At 29.2% G+C, this 19,093-nt stretch overlaps 1 protein-coding gene across 3 annotated transcripts in view; it reads right to left on the reverse strand.

Moving 5' to 3' along the window:
- LOC107439574 (tyrosine-protein phosphatase 10D) overlaps positions 1–19,093 on the reverse strand; it is a 141,293-nt gene that overhangs the window by 15,928 nt on the left and 106,272 nt on the right. For all 3 annotated transcript variants that reach the window (XR_015429197.1, XR_015429196.1, XM_087151692.1), the window contains exons 19-22: positions 15,138–15,333; positions 8,906–9,077; positions 5,629–5,881; positions 1,319–1,576 (exon numbers count right to left, since the gene is read on the reverse strand). Coding sequence is in view for 1 of the 3 variants with exons in the window: in XM_087151692.1 (XP_087007818.1) it covers positions 1,319–1,576; positions 5,629–5,881; positions 8,906–9,077; positions 15,138–15,333 (879 nt within the window). In the remaining 2 variants the exon portion in view is untranslated. The remainder of the gene's footprint in view (positions 1–1,318; positions 1,577–5,628; positions 5,882–8,905; positions 9,078–15,137; positions 15,334–19,093) is intronic.

The following is a 19,093-nucleotide window of genomic DNA, read 5'->3' on the forward strand; positions in this document are numbered from 1 at the left end:
TGCTGATCCTATAAGTAGTTTCCCCCCATCTTTTATGCTGCGCGAAAACACTTACTGCCACGCGATCCTGCGCGTTATCTCGCAGGTGTTTTTGTTTATAAACTAATGGCAGAAACTAGCTTTATATATTCAAATCACTACGAGCAGGAGAATCCTTCTGGGATCACCCCTGTCACGTGCTAGGTCACCACAAACAAATTACAGAAACTAGTTTCTAAATTCAAATCGGAGATTTTATCTTTCGTGGACCTCTATCTGTCAGGTGACAAAAGGGAAAAATCTAAAAAGGGGGCAACCAAAAATTTGTTTTCGATCACAGACTGTGCAAACTAGCTCTCTACATTCAAATCGTGACGAGTAGGAGAATCTTCTGGGATCTTATCTTTCGGGCTTCTAAAAACTGTCACATAGCTAGATCACGTGGCAGAATGGAAAAAAATCTACAATTCTACAAAGACAAACAAAAATTTGCTTTTGACCACAAACAAACTGCAGAAACTAGCTTTGTACTTTCAAATCTCCATTAGCAGGAGAATCTTCTGGAATCTTATCCTTTGGTGACCTCCTCCTGTCACCTGCTAGGTCACGTTGGAAAAAGAAAAAAAATTCTAATAGCACAAACAATTTGTAGTTAACAAGCTATGTGGTAGATTACATCATAGCATTGATCGAATCAGCAGGATTGAACAGTTCTTTGCGTAACTTAAAAGGCTGAAAGCAAGGAATTTTATTCTAATGTGATGTATTATGATATACCACGAAAACAAGCGATATATAAGGCTACTTAGATTCGAAGTCGCCATAAACTGCGAATTCATATCTTCTTTTTCGTTGCCTCAATGGACGGTCATGTAAAGCGTGAAATCACTAAACTAATTTGTATTTAGAAATGAAAACTAATATTAATAATCAGGGAAAAATTTCATGTACTCAGCCCTAGGTCGAGAACAAATGCCAAAAGGTTCCGATTCACGTTTGAATTTAAACGACCAATAAAATGCTACACAATAAACTTGAAAATCAGTGCTTCCTACATTACAAGTGGACATAAATCAGTCAATCCTTATTTCCCTGTCCGGTTCATCCTCATCCTCTGGGCGGTTTTGAACTATCTTTTAACCATTCTCTATGTTAAAAAAGGTTTTATCATTGACCACACTGTACTCGCAGTGTACTTTTGTACTCACCATAGATATCCTCTATATTAGTCCATGGTACTCACAAACCACTACTAATCACACCGAATTTATGCAGAGAAAAACGCCGAACAGTACACAAATGCTTTTTTTCAAAATCTAGAAATGGTTACGATTCTTACCCTGGAAACTTTGAACTCAGATATGGTCCAGTGACTATATTGTGACTCATTAAGGAGAATGACTTGGATATCTCCGTAATATACAGGCTGCATATCAAACGGCCAGTAATGATCACACTTTTCTCTGCCCTTTTCTATGCAACGAGTAAGCATAACAATAGCTCTGCAATTTTGCTCCCATATCATTCTCCAGAGGTCGTCACGAGTGCTGTGTAGGGGTCCTTGAGTCACGATGAATTCTCTAGGGGAGTTGTAACCCTGTAAAAATAAAAAAGCCAGATTTTGAAGAAAAAATTTAAAAAGTTTCATGCAGCTTTGCAGCTTTTAAAATTCAGTTAGGTAAGGTAACTTTACAATATAGTTTTATGTAGCTTTAATAGTGTAGATTACAGTTGGTCAAAAATGTATGCTATAACTTTTCATAAATACAATTTCAGTTAAGTGCTTCGAATGTTTACACAACAAAGAGATGGTGCTGCATGTTATATGAGGATGAAGGTATCAAGTTAAGTAAAGCTGTTTACGTAAAGGTGTCTTGCAGCTTTAATGGTGTAGATTGCAATTAGCCTAACACGTATGTGATAGCTTATACCAATACGATTTCAGTTAAGTGCTTCAAATGTTGACAATGAGATGGTGTTGCATAACAATGAGATGGGAATGCATGTTACATGATGAAGGTATCAAGTTAAGTAAAGCTACTTAACTTGATACCACTTAACGTTAAGGCTTTTTATAGCTTCTTCGTGATGTATCTTACATGATGATGAAGGTATCAAATTAAGTAAAGCTATTTTACGTTAAAGTTTTAAGTAGTTTCTTACATGATGCATCTCACATGATGAAGGTATCAAATTAAGGAAAACTATTTATGTCAAAGTTTTTTTGCAGCTTTAATGGTATGGATTGCAATTGGTCAAACATGTGTGATACCTTTTCCCAATGCAATTTTAGTTATGTGTTTCGAATGTTTTCAAAGCAATGAGATGGTGCTGCTTGTTATATGATGAGGGAGGTATCAAGTTAAATATAGCTTTACGTTAAAGTTTTAAGTAACTTTAATAGCATAGATTAAAATCATACTAACTCATAAGAAACAACTTTTTACATTACGGCTTTGATTCGTATGAAATGTTTCGAAAAATATATTGTTTAGAAGATAAAGAGATGATCTTACATGATAGTGATGGTTTTAATTTAAGCAAGGCTACTTCATGTTAAAGTTCACGTAGTTTTAATAGTTTAGATATAAAGTAGGAGACTCAATCCTTAATTGAATTCAATCCCTTATTTTACTACATTTTAGTCATTATCTTTAATTCTCACTACTACTTCTTTAGTGTATTCGACAGAGTATTCGTATGAACAATAAAACAAATGACTAACTTTTCGAAATGTTGTAACTGAAACGTAAAACCACTAGAAAAGTAAACCATACGTTAATTTTTCTTTATTTTACAATCTTAGGAATTTTATTATAGGATTCAATTTGTATGCTTTTTTAATATAAGTCACTTGGGAATTTATCCTGTAAGCAACGAACAAACACTGAATCTCTTTCGTAATATAAGTCACAAGGGAATTTATTCTTTAAGCAACGTACGAGTACAAATACCGAATCTCTTTTTTGATGTAAGTCACAAGGGAATTTATTCTTTAAGCAACGCACAAACATTGAATCTCTTTTGTAATATAAGTCCCAATGGAAATTATCCTGTAAGCAACGTTCAAACACTGAATCTCTTTTTTAACATAAGCCACAAGGGAACTTATTCTGTAAGCAACATACAAACACCGAATATCTTTTGTAATATAAGTCACAAAGGAATTTATTCTGTAAGCAACGCACAAACATTGAATCTCTTTTGTAATGTAAGTCGCATGGGAATTTATTCTGTAAGCAATGTACAAACACTGAATCTCTTTTTTAACATAAGTCACAAGGGAATTTATTCTGTAAGCAACGCACAAACATTGAATCTCTTTTTTAATATAAGTCACATGGGACTTTATTCTGTAAATAATGGTACAAACATTGAATCTCTTTTGTAATATAGGTAGCATGGGAATTTATTCTGTAAATAACGGTACAAACATTGAATTAAGAAGAAGTGTTTTAACTGAGCAATGAGAAATATTATTGCAAAAAAATTCGTATTATTGAATTATTCATTATTATATTATCATCAATATTCATTCATTATTACATTAAATTATTATATTAAATTATTGTATTAGTGCGATTTGACTGATTTCGCACAAATTTTAAATTTCTTAATTTTAATTTGGAAAAAAATTAAATAGTTTCAGAGGTGAGATAAAATAAGCAAAAACTAAAATGATTATTAAAAGGCTTAGAGTTTCAACCTTTAGATCCCCGAATCATTATGATTGCGTGTTAAACCATAATATAACACGTTGAACAATAATATAAAATATGTTATGAAAACCTCATCAATAGATCAAAAGTATAATGTGTTTTTTTTTATCTTTAACGCATTGCATGTACTTATATATTATCGATATTATTATTATACTGTAATCGTTATTTAGTTTTGTTTAAAAGTATTTTAAGGTAAATAATTATAAGATTAAATGATTAAGATATTCACTTCATTTGATAATGCAGTTGAAAAGTAAATATCATTTATCATAATTTAATACCAAGCAAAATTCCTAATATCATAATTTAATATTAATTTAATAAACTAAGCATCGATGAAATTCGTAATAGCATTTATTAGTCCTTATTTCAATGAATAAAACAACAACATTTATACATCTAAAAGAGTTCCGCGAATACTTCTGAATTAAACAGATGGTAATATATTAATTAAATGGCTACCAAACTGCATGATAATTTTATTAAACGACGACAAAAAAACATTACCATTTCCCGTTCATATTAATAAAGCCGACTCCGCATTGCCTCAAGCAAATCTAAATTTACGTCGGAATTTAACTTATAAAGTTGTCAAAGCCTCAAGTGAAGAGTTTCTATTTTAAGTCATGAAGTGTCATAGATTTTTCTGGAATGTCTTTTCGGTATTCTGATTGCCACATTTCTCAAACTTAATAAGAGATAATTATGGTTTAGTATATAGGTATAGGGACATATTGCTTATGGACTGGATGTATTTTTCATACAAATAAAGTTATTATTGTTAACAAAATTTGTAAATGCTAATTTTTATATTTTTTGATGTTTAATTGTTGTAAAGAAAAGAAAAAAATATAAGGCATATTTTCAAGATTTTCTGTAGGATTTTTTTTTACATTTGTTTGTAATTCATTTTGAATAGTTAGGATTCTCGCAGAAAAGTTTAATGAATTTCAAACTGATTGTTAAAAATTTAATATGTGTGTGTGTGTTTTTTAACTTTAAAAGCATATTCAAATTAATTTTTTTGAAAGACTTTTTTTCTGTTTCTATCTCCTTTTTATTTTTGCTTTTTTATGTTACTTTTAATTAGTTAGGTTTCTATTAAAACCACATAGTCGAAACTTGCGAATCTTACAGCCACATGTAAGTTATAAAACTATAATTTATCGAGCCAAAATTAACAATCTGCATTTGAAACGCTTGGAGCAATAGAATGATAAGCCTCATTTTAAAATAGTTCAAAGGACTGTTTTTAGTTCTTCAAAAAAAAAAAAAAAACACTGCGATTTCTATATAGGCAGAGAAATTCTTATTCACATATTGTTATCTCGTTGTAATTAGAGAAACTTTTGAATTATCTGGAAACAACCCTGGAAAATACTCAAACGTAAAAATGTCACCTTTGCAAAAGCTGTGGCTTGTCACTATCTATATGTTCAAAATATCATCATTATATATTTAGACACAACTGTGATGATTCAGACATATTATGATTATATATCCATAAATCAAAATTCGTGTAAAGCTCTATTAAGTTCAGTTGTACTGCAGGATAGAACGACTGAAATTTTATTGCGACCTTCAATGAAGGGAAATTTCTGATTCTTGTAAAGTATTTGTCGCAAAATAATCCTAAGAAAAAGTTGGTGTAAAAACTTCACCGTTGGATCATTTTTATATAAATTTCCCCAAAGTCTTTCAAATATAAAATGATATTTCAATTCAAATTAAAACAAAATTTCTCATATTCATTAATGTTTTTAAACTGATTTTTTCAAAAGAATAATTTTTATCTTAGGATAATTATTCTTTATTTGGAAATATCGCATTTATTTATAGTAAAGGATGTGTCCCGATGAAGACCTTTACTTTTTCCCATTAAAAGATTTTCTATTTTCTATACATAAGAGAAAGAATCAAAACTTACTGGAATGTAGTTGGCGTTAATGTAATCTGTTCCTTCTTCATCATCCGTTGGCATCAATTTTATTCTAGAGTGATCGTAAGGTAATATGTTTGTGAATCGATTCTTCGGACGATTTACTGGGAGATCTGCTGCGTTGCATGGTTTATCACGACCAATGTTCTTTAGAAGTTCGAACTCTTCAGAAAAGCGGAAATCTGAATCAGCAGACATAATTCTGTAATGATCGGCAAAATCTTTCAATTTCACGGGACGGCTGAAAATAAAAGTAAATAAAAAAGTAGTATTATTAAAAAATGTAAAGTAATTATTTTATATTTACATTTTCAAATCGTTTCAAATTTAAACTAGAAAATTTGTTTAGAAATTATTTTGATATTCAGACAGAAATAAATTACGGAGTCTTCAAAAGAATAGGGCTGATATTTTTTTGTAATAAATCAAAATTTTATTAACCGATTCAGCATTCAATGTGGTATTGACGGGATTTGGTCCATACATGACGCTATCACTATCTTCCCGCTATCACTATTAATCATGCAGCGCTATCTTCATGTATTAATATTATATCACTATCTTCATGTATTAATCATATATCACTATCTTCATGTATGCATTATACGTTACTATTTTCATGCATTATTCCTGTGTCACTATCTTCATGTATTGGCCGGGATGGCGTGGTTGGCAGGGCGCTGGACTCTCGTTCGTGAGAACGGGAGATTGAATCCAGCCAGTCGATAGACTCCCTGTAGTAAATGGTGACTAATGCACGTTAAATCTGTCGGGTCACAAAGTCCTCCATGCTCCCATAACAAATTATACTTCTGGGGTAGTGAATTGGGGACTGATCATTCTCTGGTTTAGGTTAAAATTACTACCTGTGGATGAATGAATGGGTCCGCCCTATAAACGGGTGTGACAGAAGTCGAATTCTTGGCCATAAATGGCGCCACTGTAAAACAAGAACAATCACACCCCTTGCCTTATTGGCCTACGAGAACAACAACAATGTCACTATCTTTATGTTTTATCATGTATCTTATGTATTAATCATGTAATCTTCGTGTATTAATCATGTATCCTCGTGTTTTAATCCTGTTGTGGGGAGAGTAGTTACAGACCATGTCAACCGTCATCTATGAAAAGGCAAGGGGTTTTCCCACATGTTTTACATTTTTTACATTGTCGAGCGCTTTTTGTTTTTAATCTTGTTGAGTGATACGCAATTTCTTTTTAAGAAGACTTATAAAAGATTTCGTTTATAAGTCATCATTGCCAAAACACACCACAAATTTTATTGAAGTCAAGTATCAGTGCTGGTAAAGGAACAAAAAGGTGACAAAAAATTGACTTACATTAGATATTTGTGATTGAAAATCTTTCATATATTCTGCTTTTTTAATTTTAAAACAAGGTCGGATGCTTGTTTCGATTACGAGCTTCGCAGATTATATTTCGTTTGATATTTCGTTTATGTAAATGAAATGTATGTTCACCCCTTAGCTCGTTTGACTATTTAAATTAAAATTTTTACTCTGTTAAAATTAAAAGTTTAAGTGTTTAACACTCGCGCTGTGAAAAATTCTGGATAAAATTTTAAATTACGATAAAAAAGTACAAGCACAATCCGTGAAACAATTTTTACCGCAAAATCCATTTTTACCGAAATTTTTACATTTATATTTATTTAATTAGAGTGATTCAGTTATTTTACTGTAATTATTACTGTAAAAATTACGGTATACAATATTTTTGTTCCATAATATGTTCAGGTAAAAACAGATTTTACATTAAAAATATCGATACTTTTTTACCGTAATTTGATTTAGCATAGCATAGCTTCACATTGCATAGGATTAAAACAAACTATAGGATTTACACCAGAGGTTCCCAAACTTTTTTTTCTCGTGGACCACTTTCAAAGTTTTACTATTTTCGGTAGACCCCCTGCTGCTACATTTCTACTGTATTCCCAAAACTCCTAAAAATATCGCCCTAAATTGGGGGTGCTAAGAAGGGAGAAAAAGTAGCACATTTTCTTGTGTCCTATTTATTAAAATAATACTTGTGGTTATACAAAATTATAAACATTTATTATTACAAAAAATCAACAATGAACTCAGAAATGTAAATCAACAATAAAAAATAGTCATACTTTTAATGAGACTGATGCACTTGGTGAATTGACAGCAAATTATCAATATTTGGCTTCAGTTTTGTAAGAAGTAATCTCAAATCTCCCCATTCTGTGATGTTCAATCTGCTATTTTTTTGTTAACAGCAGGTTGGTAACGGCACTGAAACTTCTTTCGACAAGATATGACGAGGGAAACGCTATCAAAAATTTTCTCGCAATTTCCCATAGCTCAGGATATTTTTCGGGGATTTCTGCCTGCAGCCAAAATGTTTGATAGCCTTTTTTAAATTCCACCTTCAGTTAGTTCCTCGTTGGTGCTAATTTCAATTTACCAAGAAAAGCCGAAATTACCCCCTTTGTTTTTATTAAATTAAGGCTGTCCACTTGTAACTGCAAGTTAACGTCATTGAATTTTATGAATAAATCTGTTAAGTACGCAATATCCGCTTTATATTTGAACAGATTTTTTTTTAAATATGGTGTTTCAGTTTCCAGACACTCTATCACTGATTCGAAGAGTGAATAAAATCTCGATAAGCATGCACCTTTCGACAACCAGCGTACTTCAGTATGCAAGAGTAGTCGTTGGAAATCTTCATCATTTTCATCGCACAATAGTGCAAATAAACGGGTATTCAAAACATTGCTTCTTATTTTATTAACTGCGTTAATCATAAATTGAGGCGATTGGGGCAATCTATTACTCAAGTTTTTCGCTACAAGGTGTTGTCGGTGGATGACACAGTGAATTGCAATTAGTCCTGGTATTATTCTTTTAAGATAGCTTATAAACCCACGATGTCACCCGAACATGGCAGGAGCTCCATCTGCTGCCACCGAAATTATATTTGTAAATGGAATAGATTTTTCTGTAAAAAAAATCACTCAGGACTATCGATTCGCCTTTAGTGTCCGACTTCAAAGTTTTTAAGGTAAATCCAAGCCAAAAGTTTTGTTCTTTATTATGAAAACCAGAAAAATTTTCGTGGACCCCCATTTGCAACTTGTGAACCCCTGTTTTCTTTTCACGTCTACGTGGACCCCCGTGTGGTCTCCTACGGACCCCTGGGGGTGCACCTGGACCACTTTGGGAACCTATGATTTACACCATCCCTGAGCAAATCGAAATTGATAACTTACTTAGTGACCACTTCGCTGTCCGCAACAGACATAGTGTCCGCCTTGCCATGTTTGGTCTTTTTAGCGAAGGGGACAAGCCGCCTTCGTTTCCAGAAGAGGGCCACGCCAACAACCAATACTAGCAGCACCAGGGGGACAAGGATGCCGGCCAACAGCGTCCGATTGTCTGCCTCTGAAACAGAAATAGCCATTTCTGAATTCCATATAAAATTATTGTGAATAGCAACTTTAATTAATTTTAAGTATAAAAAGTATAGGAACCAGGATATGGTTAAATTTACCGAGTTTCTGGCTCTATGGAAACACCAAAAAGATTGGTAAATTTGGTTATGATTTGGCTAAATTGTTCGGAAAACATAATGCCATAATATGCAATATAAAGTTTAATAAATGAGGCAAAATTTGATAATTTTATCATGATTTCTCTGAGTGCGGGATAAAAACCATATATTCGGTTAAATTTACTTTTCAGTTTTGCATTTTTTACTAAATGTTTGGTAACGAGAGTTATAATTTAAAAATCAGAATTTCTGGTAAACCATTACTATATTAACGAAAAATTAACAAATGACTGGATTATAAATACCATATAATTTGGTATTATTATCAGAAATATGTTTTTCTTTTCCAGAAAATAACATTCCCATACAGTACGTTAATTTTACCAGATTTTTTTCTCTCCGTGTATGAGGAGGGCTCCTGGTAAAATATTAATTGTTTGCGCAGTTTTTTTTTTAAAGTTTATAACGTATACATTATTTAATTATCCGAAAACAATCTATAACGAACCTCGCTTCTGGGAAATACTGCATAAAATTAAACCACATATATCTAACAATAATTTCAAACTATCGTAAACAAACAAATAAGTAAAAACATTGAGGAATTACAAGTTGCAAATAAAGAAAATCAGATATTTCGATATAATTAAAAAAAAATTGGGAAATAAAAACGGTACAAAGAAAAAAAGTGAATCATGGTTATGGTGTATATATAGAAAAGAAAATCCTTATCCGACAACATTTTACCGTTGAAATAATATACATTAAGTGTATATACTGTAAATAAACACAGATTTAAAAAAAGTTGAATTGAAAGTTGATGAAATGAATGAATTGAGAGTTGCATAAAATTCAGATAAGAAACCGCTTTCTTCAGGTTACGTTTTACCAATATACAATCAAGTAAACAAATTTATCTTAAATCTAAAACAACGGATAAATCAACAAACATTTAATCTTGCTATAAAGAAAGACAAATGTCCTCGTTATAAAAAAAGTTTTGCAATAACTATGTTCCCTGTTGAGATGTTGTTGGTTAAATATGTACAGATTATCTATTTAGAACAGATGGGTGAAGGTAGGTGATAACACATTTAATACCGCATTCGTAATAAGAATTAATAAAAGCATCTACATATATTCAACGTTTGCTATCTATACTTAGAATAAAAGTATGATCAAAACTATGAGAATATGGCAAGTGTTCCGTATTTTTGGTTCTATGTGAACACCAGAAAGCTGGGAAACTTTTGCAGAAGCTCCTTGTTTATGATTTAGGTTAAACTAACTGTAAAATATAGTTCTTTAATCTGTGATAAAATTTGGTAAATGTGGTAAAATTTCGCTCCGTAATATGTGATAAAATTTGGTAATTGGGTAAAATTTGGTTCTATAACATGTGATAAAATTTGGAAAATGTGGTAAAATTTGGTAATTTTATAATGATACTTTAGAGGAAGGAAGGCATAATAACCATTTATTTGGTTAATTTTTTTTTACAGTTTTATATTTTTTACTAAATGTGTAGTAATAAGAACTATAATTTTAAAAACCAGATTTCTGGTAAGCCGCTACCATATGAACGGAAAAATTACTAAACTAATGGTTTAGATACCGTAATTTTTTTATTGACCGGAATTATGCTTTTTTTTAAACAGGAATGTCATTACCATACAGTATGGTAATTTTATTAGAAATTCTTCCCCGTGAAATACGATTAATATTTTCCGACAATTTTTTTCTTAAAATATTTTTTTAATTTATGAGAATGTAGATATCAATATTATGATCATATCACTATTAATGTCATTAATAATTAATGTAATTTGTATTGTTGCAAAATTTCACTTATATAATTTGGTAATTATATCATGATATCTAAGAGCATGACATAAAAACCATTTATCTGAGTGAATTTAGTTTCCAGTTTTGTATTCTTTAATGTTTGGTAACTAAATGTTTGGTAATACGAACTATAATTTTGAAAATTTAAATTTTTGGTAAACCGTTATAGCGGTTATATATAATTATAAATATCACGTATGATTATACGGTTATCATGTGTCTTGGTATACCATAGAAATGGAAAAGCTACCTAACGAGAGGTTTAAAAATCGTATATTTTGGTCTCATTAACCAGAATTATGTTCTTTTTTTTACCAGAAATGTTATTAGCAAACAGTATGGTAATTTTACCAGAATTATTTCCTCCGTGTAGTTAGAAAATAAAGGGTAAATAACAATAAGTTTGTAATAAATACTAATTGTTGATAATAATAAGTTTGCAATAACTACTAATTGTTATAACAGTAAGTTGAAAAGTAAACAATAAGTTTGTTCAATAAATGTATGTTTCAGCAGTTTATGTAATCAACCTAAGTATAGACAAATAAAAAACAAAAATAAAAAATAAGAGTGCAAAAACAATTTTTTTCTATTTAGCTGTCTAAAAAACTGACTAGAAAGGGAATGCAAAACAATAAATTTGGTAAATAATCCTTTTTTTACAGTTGTCTGTGGCAAAAAAACAAATTTGGAAAACAGTTTTTTGTTTCAATAACTTGGGAAACTAATTAGAACAAAGTGATAAAATTGTAAGTTTGGAAAATTAAGGTTTTTCTAGATATCTATAAAATTTAATTGGAAAGTGGATACAAAACTTTAAGTTTGGGAAATAAAATTTTGGGATTTCACTGTGTAGAAATTTAATTAGAAAGTGTAAGCAAATTTATAAGTTTTGTGAAATAATTATTTTAATGGTCAAAGAATCAAATTAAAAAGCAAAACAAAGAGTTCGGTGAATAAATTTTTTTAGAGGTCTAGGTTACAAATTAGAAAAAGGCATCAAAACAATAAAATTTGTGAATTATTTTTCCTTTTAGCTACACTGTAAAAAATCCTGGATCAAATTACTATATAAAATTCCGGCACTTTGTGAGCATCATCCATAAAATCGTTTTTTATCGTAATTTTTAAAGTAACACTTTGTTAAATACAGTGATTCAGTGATTTTAAGGTAATTATTACTGTAAAAATTACAGCAATCAGATTTTTTATTCGGTAGTATGTTGTGATAAAAATGGATTTTACGGCAAAAAATACCATCACGCTAATTGCCGGTACTTTTTACGATAAGGAATTTCTTATAGTGTATATTTCTTTTGTCTTTAAATGAATCAAGACAAAGATATTTTATATCCAAATACTTTTTAATTGTTCAGTTATTAGGAATGCATTCTGATCTCTTCCGAAAATATAATCATGAACAGATCAAAACTGATAAATTAATTCGTATATTATTAAATAAAACTAATTTGAAGAAATATTTTTTGTGTAAACAATAGTGACAACGTGAGATGCAATTTGCAATAAGTACAACAATATAAATTGCTTTGTATAATATTGAAAAAGATTACAATACGCTTATAAACACAAACAGTTAAAAATAGCATTTAATAATTTTCAAGAAAAAAGGAAATTGCGTTGAAACAAATAACCCATACAAATAATACAAAACAACGCTTTCGTTGAATGTAGTTGTGTCTATTTTAAGAACTAACGAGTAAGAAAATTTTTTGTAAACTATACTCACGGAGGTTTCCACTAAGTCAATGGCTGATGGCCAAAATGTTAGAAAAAAAACAAAGTTAACCTCACTTGAATACAAAGAAAAATCTAGTTGAAAGTTTTAATGTGCTCTTATAAAATGTGGACTTTTGATTTAAAGTAACTTTAGAAAGTTTTTAAGCACTAGGAGGCCAATTAAAGCGTGTAAATGCTTCTCATATATCATTGTATCATTGTTTTATGTCCCTCAAATGTATGTAAAATTTATTATTTTTTATACGAACACAGAGTATTTTGTTTTCAAAATATACAATTATTGTAGTTTTATATAAGACATGTTAAATGTAATGAAATCATGTAAATCTCTGATGTAGCGTTATGTTAATCATTCATAACGAAATCGACGATTATCTGGATTTGAAAAAAAAGCATCTGAATTTGAAAAGAAGAAGTTTAAACAAAGGAATACAAATTGGGTGACTTAACATTTAGAGATAAATAAGAAGAAATCGTACTCATTTAACAGATTTATAGCAATTAGAATATTGAGCAGTTTTTTTAGGTCTTTTTATTAAGTAAAAAAATTTCACAATAAATGTTAGGATTTATAATTGGCAACACGTAATCTCTATATTTTGCTAATTTGATTGACATCTACTCGAGAATGAGCAGATAAAACAAAAAATAAAGAATCTCAAGCGTGGAAAATAAATTGTCTTCGACAATGGATAAATAGTCAATATTTAAAGCAAAAAAGCTGAAAAAAATCACAAACAAGCATTTAAACTTTCGAACAAATTGCAATTTCAAAACAAAATCAGCGTTAAGATCAGGAATAAAAAAGGCTCTTTAAGCAAGTGAAATTTTATCACCATAGTTGCATTTCAACGGACTGTAGATTGACCAAACAGGCTATTTTAATAATTCTTGATAACAATTAATAAGTCTTGAACTAATTGTCGAATCTTAACTTTCTTTATTTTATCGTATCCCCTGAGCGCTTTTCTGCATACTTTTGTAATTTCAAGTTTCCAAGTCTAATTCATTTTGTGTAGGGAAACAAAATGCAACGTAAATATAAAAAGGGATAAAGAAAATAAAAAAAAATGCACATAAAACTGCAATAACTTTCTAACAAATTGGAGTTCCGAAAAAAAAACTCTGTGTTAAGTTCATATGCAAATATTGCCCTTTCAATTCCCCAAGTTTCAACTCTGAAATTAAATTCTGTCGAAAATCATTTTTGCAGATAATTCTTCTTGAACTTGATTATACGATACAATGACTCAACCTAGATCAAAACTCGGTTCATTTAAACACCTTATTAAGGTTGAGGAAACTTTTCATTGTATCATGATTCAATGTACCGATACTAGAATTTAAAGTTGAATTGATTTTTCTGAGAGTGTAGCCTTTGAAGCTTTATGAATAAATAAATTATTCTAATTAACAATATGTTTTTATTTATCTATTAAATAAAATTACGGCAATATATAGTTCAACTTAGCTCCTCATCAAAGATGTAGCTAATTTAACATCAACTAAGCAATATCTTTCCATAATTTTACGGACTTAAATTTATTAAGGATGCAGCTAATTTGAACTTATTTTATGATTTATAGCACTGCAGAATTTCTAACAGTGTAGTAAACTTTGTCAGCATGTAGTCATGGTGCCTCAAGACTTGTGTCCAAGAACTTTCGAAGCGGTCCATACTTAATTAATTATTGATCATTTAATAAATAAAATATTTTAGATTGTCATAATGTCATTGACTTTGTTTGATGCAAACTGATAAAAAAATGTCTATTGATCTTAATGTCTAAACAATTTAGTATCAGATCATAATATATTAATTATTTAGTAAACAAATAACTTAATTAAACATCACATCATTATCTCAAACTAGATAGTTCATTAATGCAGATAGATAGAAAATATCATGCCAATCATTTTCATGTTTTAAAACTTTCAAAATTAGTCACTCATTAATATTTATTGATTATTAAATAAATAAATTATTTTAAATAGTCATAATATCATTGAATCAAAATCTATTTATGATTTTCACGCTTTTATAAAAAAAAATCCTGCGTACCATTTTAATGTTTAAAAATTTTCAAAGTGTATTACCCTCATCAAATAAACAAAATATTTAAAATTGTCATAATACCATATACTCAAAATTGATTTACGTTAAACGTAAATTGATGAAAAAAATCTATTCCAAGCATTTTAATGTCTAAAGATGCTGGCTTTACAATATTAATTATTTAATAATTAATAAACAAAATGTTCTAAATTATAATAACACAAATTAGATTTGCGACTAATGCTAGCTGATAAACAAAATCCTTAAAGGCAGAAGCAAAAATGCAACTCACCTGTTTGAATAGGATAAGAAAACACTGTATCCGTAAATGCACTGTCAGTAGTAAACGCCCTCACTTTTATTCTATATGATGAAGCTGGCTTCAGGGGCCCATTACAGTACCCTTCCAAGACACCTTTACAGTTCTCAGCACCTACCACGAAATCTTCCACCAGAGAATCGTTGAAGGGATAGTACGGTTCGTGCACCTGGAAAAAAAAACCTCTATGATCTATCTGAAATAATACCCGACCTTTGCCCACTCTCTAAGATAAAGTAGAATAAAATAAAGAAAAAATTCTGAGGCATTCTAGGGTCTTCCGTAGCTCCAGCGAATCAATTACCTTGGAGAGTTGACAGAAAATGAAATTCTGTTACTCTTGCGACGTCATGAAAGTGAGATAACGTCGTTGTAGTTTCCAAAGTGAAGAAAAAAAATGTTTGTCTTTTCGGCTGACAGTGCTAACGCGGTTTTTGACTGAAAATAAAGTTGCTTCTTTCCTTTGTATTTTCTTGGAGGAAAGTAAGCACGTGGTGCTGGCGTAATCTTTTTCTGTGAAAATTTTGTGATCCGGAAACTTTATTTTAAACTTTGAGTGCATTTGAGAAATTTTTTTAAGAAATAGCTCTTACTCACAAATACTTTTAACTTTAGTAGCCACCGATTGGTGTAGTGTCGGTTGTCTTGGAATAATCGCAATTCATAACGTACAATAAAGCTTCGAAAATTAATAAAAAATTTCAAAAAGACAAACGTAAAAAATACATTAATTAAAAAAAGTAATTTTTAATTCTTTAATATATATATATATATAAGTTCAAAATGAAGAATAAAACAAAGAAAAATTATAGACATATGAAAAAAAGGGGGTGGGAAATATTGAGTAAAAAAATAACAAACAACATTTTATTCAAAAAAAAAAAAAAAAAAAGTGAAATGTTAATTAAAAACCGGAAAAAAAAGATATAATCTTTTCTTCAGCCCACACGATTATATCCGCAAAACAGAGTGCTTTCTGATATTGTATCAATAAAGCCAAAGCAAAATATATTAATACAATAGTGTGAGGAGCACTCAAAAAATTTTTTTATAAAATAACTACATAAAAATAGATCATAAAAAGTAAATATAACATGTAAAAACAGATAATAAAATAAAATAAAAAGAAAAAATAAAATAAAAAGAAAAAACATTAAAAAGGGGGGACTATAAAGCGAGTAGCAAAATCATAACAACTTACATGGACGGTTATTTTTCAAGAATGATTTAAAAATGTTTTCGCAGAAAGATTGCCAGATTACAAAATATGAAAACAAAAGCGCAAATTGAGTGTAACAAAAGGGTTTTAAAGTGTCGTTCTTACTGCACTGCTGAAGTGATTTGTTATTCTGAGTTTTGATTTGTTAGTTACCAAGGATGGGCCCGAAATGGATGTGCACAAGGTAATATTATACTGGATAATTTTAAAAATTGATCATAAATAGTTTTAGAAGATAGATGTTTATTTAGAAAAAATATAAAAATAGAAAAGAGAAACATAAATTGCCTGCTTTATATATATATATATATATATATATATATATATATATATATATATATATATATATATATATATATATATATATATATATATATATATATATATACATAAGCTCTGATTTTTTCAAGGTAGGAACTAACTATGATAAACTATTCCTAAAGCCACTGGACGGAATAGTTTGGATGTATGACCTTTTATACTGGATTAGTTAAATATTTTTTAGTTACTTTTTAATATTTGTAGCCTCTTAAAATTAATTTAATTTTAATTGTCCAGTATAATAAACAGTTTATTTATTTATTTATTTATTTATTTATTTAATTATTTTTTATTTTTGTATAAGTGGAATGGGCTCTGGTTCATAAAGAACCACCCCAAATGAATGCAGGTGATACGTGTATACTTTAAAATTATGTAAGGTTGTATGAATGAAGAATAAAACCTATAAACGGTTTTCTATTCCTGTATGCAGGCTCTGATTTTTAAATAAGTCACCCTATGAAAGATGGATATGTGTATTCTGTAAAATTATGAATGATGGATGAGTCTATAAACGGCTTTCTATCCTGACAGACTGACTTTTAAATTAATTTCCCTATTAATGATTTTTTTAATTTTTTTAAATTTTTTATTTTTATTTTTATATTTTTTTATTTATTTATTTTTTTATTTTTTTATTTTTTTAAGACTGCTAATTTATTCAATCCGTTAAACATTTTTATTATTATTTCAATTTTATTACCTTTTTACTAATTGTTTCTCATAGATGGCAGCACTAATATTTTACCTAAACATTTTTTCTTCTTCTTCGATCAAATGTTTTTTTAATTTTATTATATTCGATTCAAGCTATAAGCAATATTTTACATCTTCGCGATTTTTGTTAACTGTTTTATTATTGTACTTTTAAACCTAAACCGCGTTTTAATTCACGCCGGTAAGTTTGATTTCCTATTACATTTTTCTTTTATTTCATGATTTTTTTCAAAATAAGGTTTTTTGCGATATCGACACATATAAAGAATAATTTTTATCTTAGGATAATTATTCTTTATTCAGAAATATCGCATTATTTATGGCAATTAGATGTGTCTTGACAACGACTATTTGCTTATACCATTCTTGTTTCTCTACCATTTAGTTTTTTATTTTTATTTTATTCATGTTTTTCATGTTAATTTGTGTTTATTTAGGGTAATAATTTCTGCTGCATTTGCGCGATTAATACTCTTTTTATGTTTTTATGCTTCTTTCTCCTAGATACAAATTTTCCCCTGTTGCTTATGCACGCGGTTATTTGTTAAAGAGATATTTTTCTTCCAAATTTTGTATATTTTTTTATATAATTTTTTGGTCCCCTGCTGATTCAGGTTAGCACCCTGCTTCAGTTTAATCAAATTGCTAATAATTCCAATGATAATTTTAAATGTAAGGATAATCGATGATTAACCTGCAAATCGCTCGTCAGTGCTAATTCTTCTTTAAATTCCCCTCTTTGAAAGGCTACCAACTGTATTTACAAAATTAAATGTTTAATTTGTGATGTTATATATATTGGACAAACCTCCCAACCCCTTCACAAAAGAATTAATTTACATAGGTCTTTAACAAATAAGTTTAACTGTAATAATAACAATAGCCTTGAAATTAAACATTTTTCTGAACACGGGTTTAAAAATATTTCAATAGAGGTTCTGGATTTCGTAAAAAACCCTAAAAAACGTCTTGAGGCTGAAAATAAATATATGATTATTAATGAATCTATTTTTCCTTACGGTCTAAATACTAACTTCAATTTTAAATCTTTTGATAATAATGAGTGTATTTATAATATTTTCAAACTTTTTAAAAATTACAATAATAATAATAGAGGAAAAAGAGGTAACAGTAAAAATAAAATTAAATATAACTTAAAAGATTTTGTTAATGATTGCATTAATTGTTATGATGAACCCAATGCTATTAAATCTATTAAAACTAAAATTCTAGGGGTTAAACTTAATTTTCACAACAAACTTTTAAATTTTTTAAAGTTAGATCAAGTAAAAATTAATTCAAATCAATATTTTTCTAATTTTTTAAACTTAGTAGAAGATCTAGCTAGATATAGGTTTAAGAATAATTATAAGCACAAGGATTTACCCAAACCAGATTATTTTGTTTTAGATTTTACCAATAAAATTTTTAATAATCTTAACATAAATGCCATTATAGGTAAAAATAAAAACCTTCTTCCTATCCAACTTAATTGCAAACCAACTTTCAGATACACTAAGAGTCTAAAAAATTTAATCTGTAATTATAGGAATATAGCTACAGATAATTTCAACTATGTATGTAATTGTGATGATTTTAAAGATACTCCTTTTTTTGATAACTTCCATAAACACGTTATTACAGGGGATTTAGATATTATTGACAACGATAA

This window comes from Parasteatoda tepidariorum, chromosome 9 (assembly GCF_982258835.1).
Source record: "Parasteatoda tepidariorum strain Cologne lab strain chromosome 9, Ptep-v5.0, whole genome shotgun sequence".
Lineage (NCBI taxonomy): Eukaryota > Metazoa > Arthropoda > Arachnida > Araneae > Theridiidae > Parasteatoda > Parasteatoda tepidariorum.